This window comes from Nannobrachium achirus (genome assembly GCF_963921795.1).
Source record: "Nannobrachium achirus genome assembly, chromosome: 15".
NCBI classification, from domain to species: Eukaryota; Metazoa; Chordata; class Actinopteri; order Myctophiformes; family Myctophidae; genus Nannobrachium; species Nannobrachium achirus.
The window spans coordinates 30,635,655-30,655,654 of NC_137822.1; the positions used below are offsets into that span (position 1 = coordinate 30,635,655).

The 20,000-nt window shown below is 43.6% G+C and overlaps 1 protein-coding gene across 1 annotated transcript in view; it reads right to left on the minus strand.

Moving 5' to 3' along the window:
- trabd2a (TraB domain containing 2A) overlaps positions 1-20,000 on the minus strand; it is a gene marked incomplete at both ends in the record, with an annotated part of 74,043 nt that overhangs the window by 36,838 nt on the left and 17,205 nt on the right. The window contains 2 exons of the mRNA XM_080743542.1: positions 4,125-4,299; positions 6,189-6,335. Of these exons, the coding sequence (XP_080599668.1) occupies positions 4,125-4,299; positions 6,189-6,335 (322 nt within the window). The remainder of the gene's footprint in view (positions 1-4,124; positions 4,300-6,188; positions 6,336-20,000) is intronic.

Below are 20,000 nucleotides of genomic sequence, written 5' to 3' on the forward strand. Positions count from 1 at the left end.
AATCTGTGTTTTTAGATATTTTAGTATTTCAGCATGTTACAAAGCATCATATGATGCTTGATTGAACACAAAAAATAACTCGGGATTGTGTTGATCGTGTCTCAAACAACAATAAAATAAGATCTGGTTCTCCCAGAGGTGAAATGGTCCTTTAACGGGAGCAGTTCTTGCTCAAGGACACTTCAAGACTAACACAGGGGGATCGAACCAGGGACCTTCTGGTTGTGAAGACAGGACTTGCCATGCAAGAGTGCAAAAGCACTTCCTGAGGGTGTGAATCCTGATTTAGTTGTGGTATCGCACACTGAAAATAGCAGATAGTGGTTGTTTTCGGTGCGTGACACACGCAAAATATAAATCAGGCATTACCTGTAGATGTTCATAGGACAGGTATTCTTCACCCCAGCTGTCAGATGACAGATATACCCAGGGGCGTCACACCAAATTCTGGGCCCTGGGTACAAGGATTCACTGCGGGCCCACAGTGAATGTTAACTATTGAAAAAGAGCAGATATACAAACTCACAGTGTGGCCCCGAGTGCCATGCTGTGAGCTTGTATATCTGCTATTTTTGAAAAATCGTGAAAATGTGTGCAAGAAACCTATGTTTCCAAGTCAGTTGTGCTCAAACTTTTTCATGTGAAGGACCCCCAAGATGATATGTAATTGGCCACGGACCCCCATCTCAAAATGTTTAGTTCCAGGGACCCCCAGAAGCAAATTTTGAGTTACAAATGTTCGCTTAAAAAATACATATATTCAAAGATTTTCACACATTTTCACGACTTTTTAAAAATAGCAGATCTACAAGCTTGCAGCGCAGCACTCGTGTTACTAGGGCCCCTCCACCTTGGGCCCTAGTAACTCAGTCCCCCCCCCCCCCCCTTGTGATGCTCATGGATATACCAAGCTTCTCTGAGTAAATAATTACAACAAGTCCTTGGTTTCTTTCCCTAAGTGTAAATAACGATTTGATGAGCGGGCCATTATTCCAATAACCAAACAAACATGACTCTAGGACAAAATACTGTCTGCCTGACAGTATTTTATCTATCAATATGTGAACACACACACACACACACACACACACACACACACACACACACACACACACACACACACACACACACACACACACACACACACACACACACACACACACACACACACACACACACACACACAGACAGACGTGTGATGAAAACAGACACGACTTGATCTTCTGTTATCTGGTGTCATTCTCACTGTTTTAACTTGTGTCTCTTATCAACTGAGTACTACTAATGACGTGGCTATACAGTTTCAGGGGAATTCAAACTATTACATTGTAATAGGTTTGAATTCCTCTGGGGACGTGTTGGTGTAATAATTACACCAACATGCCTTCTCCGAGCCTGCAATGCATCCAAGAAATCTGATTAGGGAAATGCCTAGTCTAGCATGGCAGACGATCAGAGATCAGAGATGTGCTGATAGAATCTGGTGACGACAGACTAAATTCAATGTAGTTGCTAAATAAAGGAGCCATCAACACGGCTACTAACAAGCCAACGCCTATCTCATGATTGTTCCTACCCAGTTTTAGCAACTACATTGAATTTGGACGTCAGCAGACATATTGGTCAAGTGTAATAATTTAATTTCATCACTCTCTCCACCAGCAAACACAACTAGGCATTTAAGTTTCTTTTGGTTCTTCACACCCAAGGATGAAGGCGTGAAATTAACTTTTTTTCTTTTGTACTGGTGCTCCCAATTTAACTCATTCGCTGCATTTTCAAAAATGGCCACTTTCAGGCTGAACTGCCAAATTCTCCATATACTGCCATGTAATCCATACATAGTGCACGGATAATGCACGCCACGCACAAGCACAAGCACAGATCATGCACCACGTGTGTGCATGCCGTTCACAGCTTTCTAACTAAAAAATCTGCTTGGAAATCCTTTTTTTGGCCTGCTGGCAGTGTGCACAAAGAATTTGGCACTGTTCGGTCAACAGCGGTGGAAAAAGTACTCAATACTGCAATATAGATATACTCCGTTAGGGTGCCCTCACACCAAAATACCTATGAGAGTGGAATCCGCATTCCGCCAATGCATTTCAATGAGAAGGGAGCGTTTTTTGCAGAAATCCTCTACTGGCATGAAACCGCTCCATTCTCATTGAAATGCATTGTATTGGCGGAATGCAGATTCTTCTCTCATAGGTATTTTGGTGTGTGGGCACCCTTACAAGTAAAAGTCTGGGATCCAAAATGTACTTGAGTAAAAGTACAAAAGTATTGGCATCAAAATATACTTAAAGTACAAAAAGTTAAAGTACAAAATGTTTGAAAATAGCAGATCTACAAGCTCACAACGCGTCGCATTGCGACGCGCTGTGAGCTTGTAGATCGGCTATTTTCAAATAGCCTAATTATAAAATAGGGCTAAAGTGGATTAATGTATGTTTCATAATATAATCATTTATATCTGCGAAGTGACTTATAACTAAAGTTTTCAAATAATTGTAGTGGAGTAAAAGTACAAGATGCCTGTAGTGGAGTAAAAGTAAAAGTACTGAAAACTGGAAATACTCAAGTAAAAGTACAAATACCTCCAAACTGTACTTACGTACAGTACTTAAGTAAATATATACTTAAGTAAACTGTCGGGTCAAGCAGCCTGCAAGATTAGCTCCAGCGGAAACACATACATCAGAACACACGCAACCCAACCTCACACACTTCTAGACGGCTGGCCTCCCGCAGAGCCACACCATAAGAAGAGAGGTGTTTCAGCCATTTGGACTTTTTGAAATATTGCTTATCAAACACAATCCCACGGGGAGGTGGTGAACACTCAGGCTTTCACAAGAGATCAAACTACATTAGAGCAGGATAACTTCCCTCTCTCTAGACACGAGTTGCTTCAGAGTCCAATAAATCATGTAAAGCCATTTCTCTTCCTCTCGCTCTCTCCGTCTCTCTTCCCCCCCTCTCTTTCGACATCGTTAACGGGAAAAATGATGTAATCCCTCTTTGGTCTTTGGTTTCACACCTTAGAGGAAGACCGGCTTTAATGTCCTGCAGATTTTTTATATGCATCTGTTACGCACATGACTGACCAAAAAAAGCAAGTGAGTAAGAGAGGTGGCAAAGGGAGGTGAATTTGCTGAAACAATAATTTAACTCCAGCGTCCCTGGACTTGTGTGAAGGTGAGAGTGTGTGTCTGGTTAGGCGTCTTGTGGAGAGGGGAACATTCCAATATTCCAGGAAAACATTTGTTGCCTTCGAGAGCTTCAAGCGTCACCGACTCAAAATGTTCCCTTTGTGTCTCAACATTATGAAACCACATCATCATTCAACTGCACACTAACAGTTTTTTTTCCCCTGGCTAAAACTACTGACTTTCAGTGATAGAAAACAGTGTGATTCGAACCTTTTGTTGTGCTGTATTTTCTTTTACTTTTTTCTTTTTTCCCTCACTTTCCTTCCTTTAATTTTTTTTTCTTTTTTTGCAGTTTGGCCAACTTATAGCCTTACTTATAGGCTTACTTAAAAGGTGTATGGATCTGTTTATTTACTTATTTAAATTTGCCAAAGTACAAAAGTGACATAAGCATATGGTCAGCAGCATGTTGCCCAAAGGTTGCGATGCAGCTAGGGCTGTCACAGTTATTACATAATCGTCTAATCGCGATTATTCTTCATAATCGTGATTATTTATCATAATCGGCATAATCATTTCCATGTTGAAAAATGTTCATTTTTTTCAAGTAAAAAATAGTGGAAATAGCTACAAGCTCACGTGTCGCGATGCGACGCGTTGTGAGCTTGTAGATCGGCTATTTCCACTATCAATGTTGTTTTTTAAGTATAAAGTTGTCAAATATGTCAGAAATTCTTTTGTATATTTAGGTTATGTGTCAAATCTACCATGTGCAACTTCAAAGCCTAAAAGCCAAACAGAAATGTAATAGTCAACGGCAAAAACAACAATTACATTTTTAATCGCAATCATTTGAGTGACAATTAATCGTCATAATCGTGACAGCCCCACAGATGCAGCCAACTTTCATTGTGCCAACAAATGAGGAAACATGGCATATATATATACAGTATATAGATGTAGACCAACCTGCTCCAAAGGCAAAGAAGAAACTCTTATCTGGATGTTCCTCCAACATTGCCTTGACTCTCCTGCCCATCCTCTCGTTGCGCTTGTAGATGAGCTCCTGTCGGAAGTAGCTGTCTATTTCCTGGGCCGTCACCTGCTCACTGGGAGGCAGGGTCACGTTGTTGAAGTTAGGCACCTGATATTAGAGAAAGAGGGCTTTTATAAAGCATTCATGTGTCAATGCATTTTTTAACCACTTTCTAAATTCAAAAACCCTTTGCAGTGGCATTGCAGTATACACAATACTTCTCAAATAGATCATCTACATCTACAATGTTATAACGTGGCAGGTTGTAACCCAGTAGCTTAACATATTTGAACATTTTAACACACAAACAAAACAAAGAAACGTCAAGTAGGATTGTGAAGGTGTGAGTGTTTGTAGCAAAATATTGAATTGTTAAAATGCCCCTGTAATCGTACCATCATTCAGGTGAAATGAAAACAAACAACTTACTCTGAAGCTCTTATCAGTCATAACAATCTATGAGCTAGTGTATGGAGAGTGAGCGAGTGAGTGAGAGAGTGAGAGAGCGAGTAAGTAAGTGAGTGAGTGAGTGAGTGAGTGAGTGAGTGAGTGAGTGAGTGAGTCAGAGTGAGTGAGTCAGAATTGAATGTGTGAACTGAATTGAATTGAATTGAATTGAATTGAATTGAATTGAATTGAATTGAATTGAGTGCGAGAGAAGGAGGGTAGTAGATGAGATTAGAGATGGAGGGATGAGGAGAGATTCAGGGGGTCTCAGGGAAAGAGTGAAAAGGAGACTGGCGGGTAGTATGAACAGTGGAGAGGAGGAAAGAAGGGCAGTAGGATGGAGAGAAGAGTGTAAACGGGATGTCAGAAAAGGGAAGGGGGGAGGAGGAGGAGGAGGAGGGGGTGGGAGGTTGGAGTGTAGGGTGGGCTGGGGTCGGGGTCAGAGGTTTGGGTCAAAGGTGAAGGGTTATGTCACAGGGACACTCTATAAGATCAAGAGGTCAAACTGAGCCGTAGCTTATTAACTAGACTGAAAGTGAATGGAAGACTTTACCACTGCATAGAATAGAGTAATCAACAGGTGCGTTGGATCAACTACTGTTCTTACAACATCAGAGAGTTTCTTTCTTAAGAGAAACCCTTGCAGAGATAAGCCCAATGAATACTTTGACATACAATGTTGTCGCGTGCCAAAGAAAATAATCTACAAGCTGTCAATGCTTAATTTTAGATATGCTATTTTCGACAAGCATACGTGTACATAAAACATACATTGTCTACTTTGGCTTTTAGGCTTCGATATGACAACTAACTTAAAGTTGTACCATGTAACTTTTTTTATAAAACAAATCTTAAAATTGTCCTAACTGTTAAATCGCTAAAGTTTTAGAACACCCACTCCGTGAATTTCAGCCTGTAAAGCCTTCTCTATGTAAACTGCGATCCTTGCCGGGGACCGGATCTCGCGCCAAAATTGCGTCATCACACTACCGGCCAATCACAGCGAGGGTTATACAACTGCCGGCCAATCACAGCGCATCTTGAAGTGGGGTCGCTATGGCAGCCATATTTGTTGTCGCCCGTTTGTACCATCCCTTCTCTAGGTAATTTCGCCTACCAGGCAGGGTGAAGGAGTCCGTATCTCTGGAATTACTGAACGCACAGGAACAAGGGACCCCTCAAAAGATAGATCTCAGCGAGGTGGAGGCAGACGCGGGGGTCTGAAGGTACGAAAAACGGCCGAAAGACGCGGACGCGACCGCGGTTTGCTATAGGGCTAATGACCACTAGTTGGGCATCTTACACAGTATAGCTTTAAATACAAAAAGACATTTTACTACCCTAAGAAATAGTGGAGATCTGCTATTGCCAGTATTTGGGGGAAATCTATGGATATTTCTAAACATGGAAACCATCGTGACGATAATGCAAAATACCGTAATTGGGACTCATGTCAAATAATAATTGCGATTATCTCAAATAATTGCGATCGGCCGATTACGTAAATAATTGTGAGAGGCCTAGATACAGGTTGCACGGAGGACACCAACCTGTGACGTGTCATGGTTGAAGATGATGGAGTTGAGGTCTCCACAGTTGTAGTGTTTGATGAGGTCTTCAGTGGTGTAGGGCACCTGGAGGCTGCCTGCCCGCAAAGACTCCTGCTGTAGCAACGTCTGGTTCAGGGCAAAGATCACCTGGAATCAAACAATGAATGACGTTGCATTAATGATAATTACAGTATCAGCCACTCAAACCCTCTAGGACAGGGGTCTTCAACGTTTTCAGGCCAAGGACCCCTTAGTTGAGAGAGAGATGAAGCAGGGACCCCCACTTATCATAGATTCCATATAGTTTCATTAGTGTATTTGGATACATGTCAATTTGCGTTTTCAGATATTTAACCACTTCAACCGTCAATACTTAAAGCTATACTGTGTAAGTTGCTCAACTAGTGGTCAGTAGCGTCCGCGTCTTTCGGCCGTTTTTCGCCGCGGACCGGGCCTCACACCCCCGCGTCACCCCCGCGTCTGCCTCCACCTCGCCGAGATCTATCTTTAGAGGGGTCCCTGGTTCCTGTGCGTTCAGGCATTCCGGAGAAACGGAGTGTTTCACCCGAGTATAGATAGAGACACACGGGCGCCTACAAATATGGCCGCCCTATTGTGATAGCTAGCGACCCCACTTCAAGATGCGCTGTGATTGGCCGGCAGTGTATAACCCTCGCTGTGATTGGCCGGTAGTGTATGATGACGTAATTTTTGCGCGAAAACCGGACCCCGGTCAGGATCATAGAAAACATATAAAGAGAAGGCTTCAGAAGCTGAAGATAACGGAGTGGGTGTTCTAAAACTTTAGCGATTTAAGAGTTAGGACAATTTTAAGATTTGTTTTATAAAAAAAGTTACATGGTATAACTTTAACAAACTTGACCTTTTACTAAGCTCAATTTCTCCTCTACACCAAAGCTCTTTGCCACTGCGAGGCGTTGTGAGCTTGCAGATCGGCTATTTTTTGACTACATTTCGCAGAATATGGACGCTATAGGGTTCAGGTGGTTAATGTAAAAAAGGAGAAAAAATTGTTTCTATCGCACAATGATTTTGGAGGACCCCCTGTAGTAACTCCGAGGACCCCCTGTTGAAGACCCCTGCTCTAGACCAGTGTTTCTCAAACTTTCAAATTTCAAGGTCTCCCCTTAACTCTTGACAGTGTACAAATGGAACCAAATGGTTCATTTGGTTCCATTTGTATGCTGTCAGAGTTATAGACTTGTATGGGTCAACTTAGACTCCCCTGAAGGAACCCACAGACCCTGGGGAGAACCTGGAATTTGAGTAAACACTGCTCTAGACCAATAAAGGTTCAACTCGGAGCATGAAAATGTATCTTTACAAGTACATTTAAAACTACCAGAGAAACCAAAAAAAAAGAAAAAACGTTATGGATGAACGTTCAATGATGCTTTAGGTCAGTGGGTGGGTACCAAACTTTTTGGCTCAAGACCCAAAAGAGAAATTTGATGTAATGGATATTTACTTGCGACCCATATAAACATGGGTCACAAGACCCACTGTTTGGGAAGCAGTGCTTTTTTTAGTTTAGGTGATGTGTTTTCACGTTTCCGCGGCAGTGACAAGCCCCCTCTGGGCCGTCCCTGTGGAGCCACGGCTATTGTGAGAGCGTGAAATCAGCCAGTGTTTGGTGAGAGAGCCCTGGTGAGCCTACAGCCTGTGATCCCAACCGCACGCACGCATGCATGCACGCACACACACATGAATGCACACAAATGCATGTGTGTGCATGTATGTGGGTGCACTGCACACATACACTCTGATCCTCCTTTCACCCTGCAACCTGCATACATACAGATTCTCTCTCACACACACACACACGCGCACACACACAAAACCCTTCAACCCCCAACCCACTGATCTCTTACTGAGCTCGCCCCTCTAAACATAACAAGTTTACTTAAGTCCATCAAAGTGAGGAACTCTTCTGTCAGCCGTGGAACAGTGTCTCTGTGTGTGTGTTTACCCATCATGCATCTTCTTCACGTCGGGACGTTTCACTCAACATGTGCGCACCCTCCTGGACATGTGCATGTGTGTGTGTGTGTGTGCGTGTGTAGATGTGTGCGTGTCTTACAGTGTGGCAAAGGGCTTCGGTAGCGTGACCAGACTGACCACGTGTGCACGTATGCATGCGCGCGCGTGTGCGTGCAAGGGTGTGCGTGCATTCTGTATTAATATTCATGCCCATACGTCAACCAGCCAAACCAAGTGTTTTTTTCCTCCTCCCTGTGTCCTTTCTAAGGTACCCTCGATGTCACTCAATTTATGCTTCGTCGTACACAGGTGTCGATTAACCCCCCCCCCCTTCTAAAATAGCCGATCTACAAGCTGCACAATGCGCTGCATCGCGCCGCTTTGTAGAGCTTGTAGATCGGCTATTTTGGGGGCCGAACGACACCCTCGTACGACGAGATGGAAGTGACACTTGGGGTCCCTTTAGGCCGGTTCCATTGTGGCGAGCGACAGCGGAGGGGAGGAGGAGGAGGGGGAGCGGGGCTGAGCGCAGCAGATGCCTTCTTGTCAGCGGACAAAGAAACTCCCCACTGTCGCCTTCTCCTCTCTCCTCCTCTGCTCTCTCCGCTCCCCTCCCGGCTTTCATCGGCCGCGCATCAAAGTGGCGCTCTGCATATGAAAAGGGGGTCCGCCTTTTATGCCGCGCAAATTAGCCTATCGCCAGTAACCCCCCCCCAATCCCACTCTGTTCCAAAAACACACACACACACACACACACACACACACACACACACACTCTCTCACATCTGTGCCGCGTCCCGGAGGAAGGTCCTCATCTTCAGGGTCTCCCCTTTTTTTCACAGCCCTCCTATCCTCCCCCCCCCCCCCCCACTCTCTCTCTCTTTCTCTCTTTTTCTCTCTCTTCCTTTCAGCCCCCTAAATTATGGCCGGGAGACGTGGAAGAGGAGGTGCAGTAGGAGAGGAGTGGGTGAAAAGATAGGGAAGAAGGGAGGGAGAGAGGGAAGGGTCTGAGGAGGTAGAAAGGTGGAGAAAAGCAGTAGAGAGAGAGAGAGAGAGAGAGAGAGAGAGAGGTGGGGGGGGGGGGGGGCAGAAGGTCCCGGGCCAGACAGTAAAGCAGAACCTGAAAGACAGAAGCTGAACGAATGACATTTCTTCCTGTGACTTTCCCTGTTGTGTTTGTGTGCCGTGGGTCAGTGGGTGCATTTTCCCACTCGTCTGTTCACTCCTTTCATGGACCCCCCCCCCCCCCACACACACACACACCCCTAACTGATATCAAAGCGAGCGGAGCCAATGAAAGTCAATAATTGCCCTTTGTCATGGAAATGCTCCACTTGTTGAGATCGAGAGTGTGTGTGTGTGTGTGTGTGTGTGTGTGTGTGTGTGTGTGTGTGTGTGTGTGTGTGTGTGTGTGTGTGTGCACACTGGATTCCCACATGTGGAGATCTGGAGTGTTCAGCTGAAACACTCTCTTTGGCTGTCCTCGCCCTGTGCCATGTTGTTGCAGAGTGTGGGCACACACAGTCACACATGCTTATGGGAGTATTTGCAGAGAAAGGTTGCCTTTATTTACATTTCTTAGGGGCGAAGCTGGCCGCGATGTAGGATTTGATAAGATGAAGACATGCCTCTTTCAACAGCCCCAAAGTAAACCAGACTAAAGTAAATGAGACTTTTAAGGGCAATATTTGGGAGGAAAGTGAGATAGCTAACGATTAAACTGTGCTCCGTTTTATGGGTCTCAGAGAAGCACAGACTGAAATCAGTGACGCGCTGGTTGCACGATATCTTGGAAAGTAACGGCGAGGTTGCCATGGAATTTGCTGTGAACATTCATACTTCTAAGACGAAGAAGCTTTTGGTGACCACGACATCTTTCTTCTAGCGCCACCATCACGCCAAACGTTCAATTTGGAAATTAATGTAGAATGTAGAAAGAATAAAGCCTGATCCAGAATTTCTAGCTGTGCACGTACACTCATACAGTAGCAAGCAACGTGAGCTGTGATGATTGGTCTACTTTTGAGGGGACATGATAACACACACACACACACACCAACACACACAGTAAGACAGATCTATACAGCTTGGACTTTGGCGACACCGTAAAAGCCTGAACAGAAGGGAGTGAAAGTTAAAAAAAAATAAAAGAAAGAGATGGGGAGTGCAGGTTATAATAGAGCCAGGAGGACACCCAACAAGAGAGAGGAAGGGCAAAAAGATACCATCCCCCTTCCCTAGGACAGACTTTATCAGCGAGATCTCAGAGAGAGAGAGAGAGAGAGAGAGAGAGAGAGCGCGCACACAGACAGAGAGAGGCAGACAGAAACAGAGAATGCGAGTGCGAGGGGAGGTACCGTGTTCTTTATGAGCGATGCTATCAGTGAAATCTTAGACAGTGCAGTCAACCTTAAAACAAGGCCTATCAGGTGCTCGGAAGAATGATCCAAGCTGTTCTGAGGCCAAGCTTTTACAGACCAGGGACTGGCCAGGTTCCTGATGGAACACATGATCAAGGACGGGCAGGCTATGTGGATGGATGTCAACGTGCAGACCGCTTCATCCTGTCAACAATGACATTTTCCAAACTTTGTGAACTTCCGATGTGGGGTATACCCTGGGATATACAGGTCATAACTATTAGAGAAACAGCTATTAGTTAACCACTTCATCCACATACCTTGTCGTACAATGGATAGTGAACAAAGAGATCATGTTGAATTTTGGGAAAACAGCCTGTGTTCTGCAGAGTTAAGGCTCATTCCCACCTGACGCGATAAAGATAACGACATGTCGGCGTTCACATCAATTATGACGGCTTTATCGTTGTGGTAAGGACGCTACAATCCACTTGAAAACAATATTTTTTTATCGTTATCCCACCCAGTGGGAAAGGGCCTTTATCCTGGACAGAATTAGTGATACCATTGACAGCAAACTCTGTGAAGAAAAGTCTGAAATTCGAAGGGGCAGAGGATGCACATATTTGCACCTCGAAACATCATAGAGCAATGCACAGGGTGGAATGTGCCCTTGTTTGTCAATTTCATTGACTTCAAGAAGGTGTTCGAAAGCATGCACGGATGTACCACGAAAGAGCCTGCAGTCTTATGGAATCCCTCATAAGATCGTCTCAATATTAGGATAGTTTTATAGTCTTTCCCTGTAGGATCGGGAGTATGCCAAGGCTGCATCCTCTCACCCATCCTCTTCCTAACTGTCATAGACTGGACTATGTGAAAAACAACTGCTGATAAACCTCGAGGCATCCAGTGGATTCTCTCTAGCCAGCTTGAAGATCTCAACTTTCCACATGAACTCACTGCCGTGTCCACAAATATAACACATGTGTCATGTGTCCATAAATGATGAACCGCTTGAAGTCTGATTAGCCACAACAATGCTGCGCAAAAAGACATCCAGCGCAGACTTGGACAAGCACGCAGCACCTACACAAGACTCCACAACATCTGAAGAATCCAACACCTACCTGGTCAAGCCGGTTCTACTATATGGGGTGCTGGCGATTGTCTAATAACCAAACAAGTCAGCTCTTTCCACAAAGTGGTACTCAGATGGACACCACAGGGGAAAAGAAAACAAGGCCTACCTAAGACCACCTGGGCAGAGCTGTAGAGACGGAGCTGCAGGAGATGGGTCTCTCATGGGGCAAGGCACAACTGGTTGACCGTGAAAGGTGGAGGAACATTATTCAAGGCGCTTTACAGAGATTGTGTATTACATTCACCCCTTCACACACACATTCATACACCGATGCCAGAGGAAACCATGCAAGGCACCAACCTGCTCACCGGAAGCAACTAGAGGTTCAAGAGTCTTGCTCAAGGACACTTCGACACCAACTCTGGGGGAGCCTGGGATCGAACTGAGACCCCTTCTGGAACCCTCCGTGTTCTACTCTGGTCTGATGCAGGCTTTGTTTTTTTTGGCACATCAACACTTTCTTTTCCTCCCTACAAAGAAAGGCACAGGCTGCTTAAGCAGTGCTGAGTACCTGCTTTTTCCTGCACTTTTTCTCAAATTTGAGAGAAGGTGCCGAAAAATCCAATAACTGCAAATTTGTCAGGCTCAGTCTCTGACTAGAAATTATGTCAAGAGTCATATCGTCTGATGCTGGCTTTATTAGCCACTGAATGTGATCATTTTTTCAAACTGGAATGCATGGAAGTTGTGAAATGTGGACATTATGGAAACTTAAGCTTTTCATCTGGCAACTGCAGACACAGAGCGCATTCAGGAGGCATGTTGTGTATTAAACCCTCATTGATTGTTTTGGAACTGAGCAGGTGGAACCAAAGTGAACCCGGCCAACAGTGTGGTTTGAAGGAATGTCATTTGAAGTTCAGAGTAGATGAGCAGATCTCAACTGGATAAAAACTGTTCCCCAACTGTTGTGTATGGCCTATATGTTGCTGTTTCTCTGTTTTTATGTGTTTTATTTTGATAAAAGACGCAATATTGTCCATTTTGGCCGACCCAACCACAGCTCAACCGGGAGCGGTGGGGCTTATGCTAATCCGCGTATTCCATCACTCCAAATCCATTTGTTCGGTAATTATCTGCTGTTTATAAACATGCTGTTAACTTGAGCTAACATGCATAATATACTCCAGGGTTACGTCATTGTTGAGATTCTGCTGTAAAACGGTTCACTCGCATTCGAAATCTCATCTTGCAAGACTTCTGAACGCTATTGGATCTAATAGGATGAAAACAAAGAAAACACCTGGATCATCTGTTCTGGGGTGAACATTCTCTATTTTGGCCAAGAGATTTGGTGTGGACAGAAAGAAGCAGGGGGCTTAGTATAGACCCCTGGGGGACTCCAATTAATGACGTTTAACCACTCAACGTTAAAGTCCGGTCAACCAAGTAGAGGGCTTAAGTCTTAAACCCTCTGCGTGGTTGAGCGGAGTCCGTCAAGGCTCCAAACTAGAGCTGATCGTTAAGTGTTGTTGTTAAGTGTACAAATGTAACCAAATGTACCCGTATGACCCGGAAGGTTACATACAAAAGGTGCACTCTCAGTTACAAATGTATAAATTAACACAGACGATTTTACTGTGCACTCCCTCGCTCCCCCATTCCTCTCTCTCACTTCCCTCTCTCCCTCTCTCTTACACACACTCAACCTTTCCTCCTTCTCGTCCTCTCTCCTTTGATCCTGTCCTCCCTTTCCTCCTGCCGCTCTCCTTCCATCCGTCCTACCATCCATCTCTTTCTCCCTTTCTCTCTCCCCCTGCTTTGATCCCATACATCCCCTCTATCAGCCAGGTCTTTTAAGATTTGACCCCTGCATTCCGCGGGTCACTAATGACCTCCCTGCGTGTGTGTGAGCGTGTGTGTGTTTAAGGTCATGCCATGTGCCCGTATTTTTGCATGTTATATGCCTGTTCATGTATGTGTGCATAATGCCTATGTGCGTTTGTGCACACGTGCGTTTGTGTGTATCCGCGTTTGTGTGTACTTGTGTGTGCAAGATCGTGTCCTGTGTGCGTCTGCATGTACGTGTATATGCCTAATATAGTATATGCGTGTGAGTATGTGAGTGTGTGCGAATGCCTTATCATCATGGATTACAGCAGACTCTGCAAAGCTCAAAGTGAACCCATGCCTTTGAAGGCAGCTTAATTAATTTTCCAATAGCAGACAAAAGGACCCTTCCTTTGTCTGCTATTGGATATGGGGCAATAATAGCCATGCTAGATTTCCTACGTGACAACTTAATTCAAGCACGGGGGAAAGTGGAGAGAGACAGTAACAGTGAGAAAGAAACAGAGTGAGAGAGAAAGGGAAAGAGAGAGAGAGAGAGTGTAATTGCGACCGTAGGTCGCATTTACTACCAAAACCTCCACGGGCTGTCCGTCAGTGAGTCAGTGAGTCCGTCACACTTTTGCCCTGCTCATATCTCCACAACCGTTGCCCCCATCCATGCCAAATTTTGCACACACACTCCTTACCTGCCAAACTACAACCTCCAAGGACCCCCAGAGCTCCAGGGACCCTGGGGGACCCCCAGGTGTAAAGAAATGTCCGTCCGTGAGTCATATGTCACACGTCACATTTTTGCCCTGCTCATATCTCCACAACCGTTGCCCCCATCCATGCCAACTTTTGCACACACACTCCTTACCTGCCAAACTACAACCTCCAAGGACCCCCGGAGCTCCAGGGACTGGGGACCCCCAGGTGTAAAAAATGACCAAATGTGCAAAAATGACCAAATGACCACCCCCACGGGGCTGCTCACGGGGAATTCCTGGGGACCACCCACTCCTGGTGCTCCAGAACGGATGCAAAAGTGGTGGCGCCCCCAGTGGAGGACCCCCTCCACTGCAGCTCACATAAAATGCCCTAACTCGGCCTAGGAGCGTCCGGGAGAGCTGGGGCCGGTACCTATTCGTCCACCTACGGTCGCTTATCTCCCGATTAGGGAGTCTTACTGGTATAGAGAAAGTGAATGAGAGTAACAGAGAAGGAGATTTAATCAGGCAGGGGTTTTAAGAGAGAAAGCTATAAGACAGTAAAAGGCTTGAGAGTGCTGCAAGAGAGTATAAAACAGTAATATGCTTAGGAGAGAACAGTACAGGACAGTTGTACGCTATCTCCTAGCTCTGTGAGCATTGTGAGCTTGTAGATTGGCTCATTTTGGCACAGATAAATACAAGAATGCAATGGAAGAATCTGATTTGAGATTTTACCCCACTTATACGTCAAGCCTCTCTTTCTCCATTCTCTGGTTCCTTGTCATCCTCACTCCCTCTCTCTCTTTCTATCCATCATGTTTCTATTCTTTCCATCCATCCTCCACTCACACCTTTGCGGTTATTTACCTCCATTTGCCAATGCTACGTTGTTGTCACAGCACAGGTTTACAGGTGTAAAGAACTACAAAGCTGCCAACGAATGGCAGTTACACTGAAATATTAACAAGACTAGAGGCAAAGACGTATCAACTTCCACTCTATCAAAATGTTCCTTCTTCTCCTCCTTCTCTCTCTCCTTTCCTTCCTCTCTCTCTCCCCCCCTCTCTCTCTCTCTCCCTCTCTCCCTGTAAAAACATTCTTGCGGGGTGCATTTACCTTGGTGCCCGGACGCGGCCAAATATTTAGGTTGTCACAGGGAATCAGCCTCAAACCAAAAAGGCTGGAGGTGTGTGTGTGTGTGTGTGTGTGTGTGTGTGTGTGTGTGTGTGTGTGTGTGTGTGTGTGTGTGTGTGTGTGTGTGTGTGTGTGTGTGTGTGTGTGTGTGTGCGCGCGCGTGTGTGTACATAGCAACTGGGGGTTGTGGTGATTGAAATGTCAAATTCTCAAACTCCTGCTCTACCCCACCTCACTCAACACCAGACAAGCTCCGCAGACGTCCCAATCCTCTTCTTACGCTCTCTTCCCCATTAGTGCACGCACAACCTCACACACACACACACACACACACACACACAATATCACTAGGCCATGCAAGTCGTTGTCAGCTTGAAGACAAGCAATTTTCACTAGTTTTGAAATTGTAAGAAAATGCTTACAAAAAAATGTATGCGTGTGTCTGTCAAATGCCTAAATTGTAATTTATAAATATTTAACCAAAGATATTTGTATGCAAACCTTTACATTTATACTCCTGCAAAAAAGCTGCACTTTCCTCTTCTACCCCGGATTTGAACCCGGGACTCCGGTGCAAGTCCTGACATTTTACCGTTGAGCTGATAGAGCCTGCCTGCTTGCTGCAGGGGATGAATTGAATCTTGACCTTCAGGTCAACATTTGTGTCAAATCAGAAACAGGATCGTGTCAAAGGTCATGTATCACCTATCCGTAGACACATGATCTAAATGTCTCAATAGAAGAACAAGGAGACAAAAATACAACCACCCCAATTGTACATATTATATTGCGTTAACATACACTACCATACAGAATGGACACAATTACATTGTATTACAGCTTTAACTTCTGAGTGTACAAATGGTTAGACTGAAACGTGTGTAATGGGTCTCTTCATAATATACTGTAGCCAATGCTATAATAGAATGAAAACAATTTGTAGTAGTATTAACATTACTTCGACACTGTACATAGAAAACGACGGAAACAGATGATCCACTGTGGCTAATTCCAGGTGGAATTAGCCGAAAGAATAATAAGAACACTAGTTTTACACAAACAGCCAATCAGCCATGACATTTGCATCAATTTGAAACACCTGTCACATAGAATTTGTGACAGCCATTTGATTCCCAGCTAAATTCTCAATAGATTTGTGGCTTAATTTCAAACCGCTGGATATCAAATGAAAAACATCGATTAGCCTTTCGCCGGGGAACTTTTGTATGCACCTGGACGGACGGACACACACACCGTCTGTCAATCTGTCAAGTGTTCACAGTGACAAGACAGTGGGGCTAAATCTGTGAGTGGTTGAAACCTCAAACTCATCTATTCTCGCTTGCACGTGCACGTGCACACACATGGGATGCAACAATCAGAGATACAGTATTATCGTTTATCGTGATAAAAAACACTCATGATAATCGTATCGTGGAGATCTAACTTATCGTGATATCGTCCTCCATCATGCACTGGGATCAATTCACCTTTTATTTGCCGAGCTGCATATCCGGTACCACTTAAACCCTCTATAAATGATAAAAGGTACTTATAATATACGTACTTGATACATCTTTTTTTCACTCTCTATCAAAAGTGTCTTTGCCAAAAATTAGCCAATCTACAAGATCACAACGCATTGCGTTGCGACGCGTTGTAATATTGTAGATCGGCTATTTTTTTGGCAAATGTTCCGCCCCAGGATAATGGATTTTGATTATGACGATAATATCATAAATCTTTTGTCACAATAATCGTGCTATGAAATGTTCATATCGTCCCATACCTAACACACACACACACACACACACACACACACACACACACACACACACACACACACACACACACACACACTCACACTCTCTCTCTCTTTTCAACACAGGCCACTCATGCTTCCACAGAACCCCAGTGTGACCCGCCACCCAGTCCATCAGGCTATTGAGAGTCAACATGCAGGTCTTGGGAACACAGTGGGCCACAAGGAAAACACCCATCAATCTCTATGGCTGTCTGTGGACCAAGGGAAACACTGTTAATCTGAGGAACGGCGTGAGTCAAGGACAACATTATGGTGACGTTCCATGCTGGGATTCAAACCAACGCGCTTGAGGGTGCTTGAAATAGACAGTGGTGGAAAGTCTTTTTTTTAACTTAAGTAAAGATATCAATAATACTAGCATGTAGAAATACTCTGTAACAAGTAAAAGTCCAACTATTCCCTATTCCAACACTTCATAAGGTTTAGGTTTAGGTTTAGTTGCCTCTTGGAATAGGGCAAATCATTCAATGTTTCTGTTAAAGGAGTAGTTCACCCCCAAAATGACTTTTTTTCTATTGATTACTCATGCCATGGAGAGTTGAGTTCAATAATATTTTTTGTTTTTTGTCAAATTCCTAAGACAAAAATTTGAATCGACTAAATTTACCCCCATTGATTCCGAATGGGGACCCGTTTCGGGGTAAATTTATTGTTATCACATTTTTGTCTTAGGAAAGCGACAAAAAACTAAAAATATTATTGAACTCTAGTCTCCATGGTGTGACTAATCAATAGAAAAAAAGTCATTTTGGGGGTGAACTACTCCTTTAACCACTTAAAACTCTACATGCTTTGCTGTATGTCAAAATATCTAAAATAGAGCATTCTTTTTGGATCTGCTATTTTCGACACTAGTGTTCATGTGTGGGTAATGGTGTATGACAAAGATGTTGGATGTTATTGTTTTTTCAGAGACATGTAACAGATGACATGCGTGACGTCATGGCAGACTTGTCTAAGATAAATATAGAAAGTGATTACACATGGGAGTGCCAGCCCACCATCCATCTTGATGGTGCCTTTGAGCTATGTCCATCGTGTTTGAGGCCGGATGGGGTTCACTTCTCCACCTTTCCAGGGTCCCAAAGGTCACTAATGGACTTCCTACATGGAGCCCTCTGTTACAAAGGTTGTATAAATATCGTTCAACAACACACTGGAACCCTTGCATACAGGAGAGACAAGAGGGACACATTCCCAGAGTATAGTTTGATCCATTCTAAATAAACTACTGTATATGACACATTGATGTTAACAACTTTCTTGCTGACATTATACCTCCTCAACACACCAAGAACACGCATTGCCATATTTATCTTTCAAGGATTTTAATGAAGGAGCTTGTAATGATGACTTATACTGACTGGGATGTCACCGAATAATCGATTTTCGAATATTCGTTCCATTAATCAATATTCGATTTTAATATTTCATAATCGAAAATCGAAAAAATATTAATATTTTTTTTTTCTTTTTTTTTTTTTTTTTTTTAATACTATTTTTTGGCTTAGTTAGTTAGTTTAAACCAAAATATAGAATATAGGCTAACAATAGTATTAATGATAATAGTAAATGGCCATTGATTTATTATTCACACCAGCACCAACTGTAAACTGTGTAGAGTGAAGGAGCACAGCAGAGTGGCAGCTGCCTGCTACACACTCTCCTCCCCCCCTGTCTCAGACACAGGTGTGATTGATTCAGGCTTGATTGTTTGGTACTTGGTGGCCATCATCAAAGAAAAGGGAAAACAGCGCCCTCTGTATTGTAAAGCATCACAAAATCTGTTCTTGAGAGATTAGGTGAACAGTACACTGGCACACTAAAAAGAAAGATGAAGAGTAGTAGTTAGGCTACCAATTACCTGAAGAGCCATGTTGTACATATGTAAATGTGCATTGAAATCCAGAAGAAAAAAAAGTTTTTTTTTTTTTTTTTTTTTTAATAAAAAAATAATAATAATAATTAATTATCGATTTTCGAATAATATTCGAATATTGCTATAGAATAATCGATTTTGATAAAGGTCCATTTTTGACATCCCTACAGAAGAATAAATAAAGACAGACAGACAAACAGACATATATCTATATATAGATACATAGTGCATACGAACACTAACTGATTAAAGCTGAAAACTACACATCTGCTGGCGCCTGACACCAACAAGTATAAATTAGGATTAACCACTTACACTTTGTTGTATGCCAAATAGCGAGTAGATCAGCAATATTCGTTGAATGTTTGCCAAATGTTCATACATTTTTGTTCATTAATGTGGTTAAAGGACTACTTTGTTTGTATTTTTGAATAAAAAAACATTAGAAAAGAGTGTTAAAATTTAGCCAATTGCATGCATGCCCCCAACCACTGAAATCAATGTAATTAAAATCGCTAAAACTATAGATAGAAGCAAATGGAAACGTTTTAACACTCATCTTTTCTTTTCTCTAATTACAATCTAAAATGTGTAATTTTTACAACCCTTGTTGTAAAAAAACAAAGTTCTCCTAAGCAGGCCTAAGTGTTTCATCAAATCACAGCCTGAGGTGATGAGGCGAAGTGTGGAGCTAAAATATAATGGTATTATCATAACAGGAGCTCTTTGGTGACCCCCGCTAATCAATTCGGGACCCTTTTGGGTCCCAAATGGTGGTTTAAGCAACAACAGAGTCGTTCATGGCGTATCGTAAACCAGACTCCTATGAACACATAGCAGCGCGGCGGTGGTCTGTCGGACTGTACCGTGTGATGGGTGGTGGTACAACAAAACAGCTCTTTGTTATGGCCATAAGTGGTTGGCATTGGAGGGGAAAACAGCCGACAGAAGTGCCAGTAATAGATGTACAACGTTCGACCTTGTGG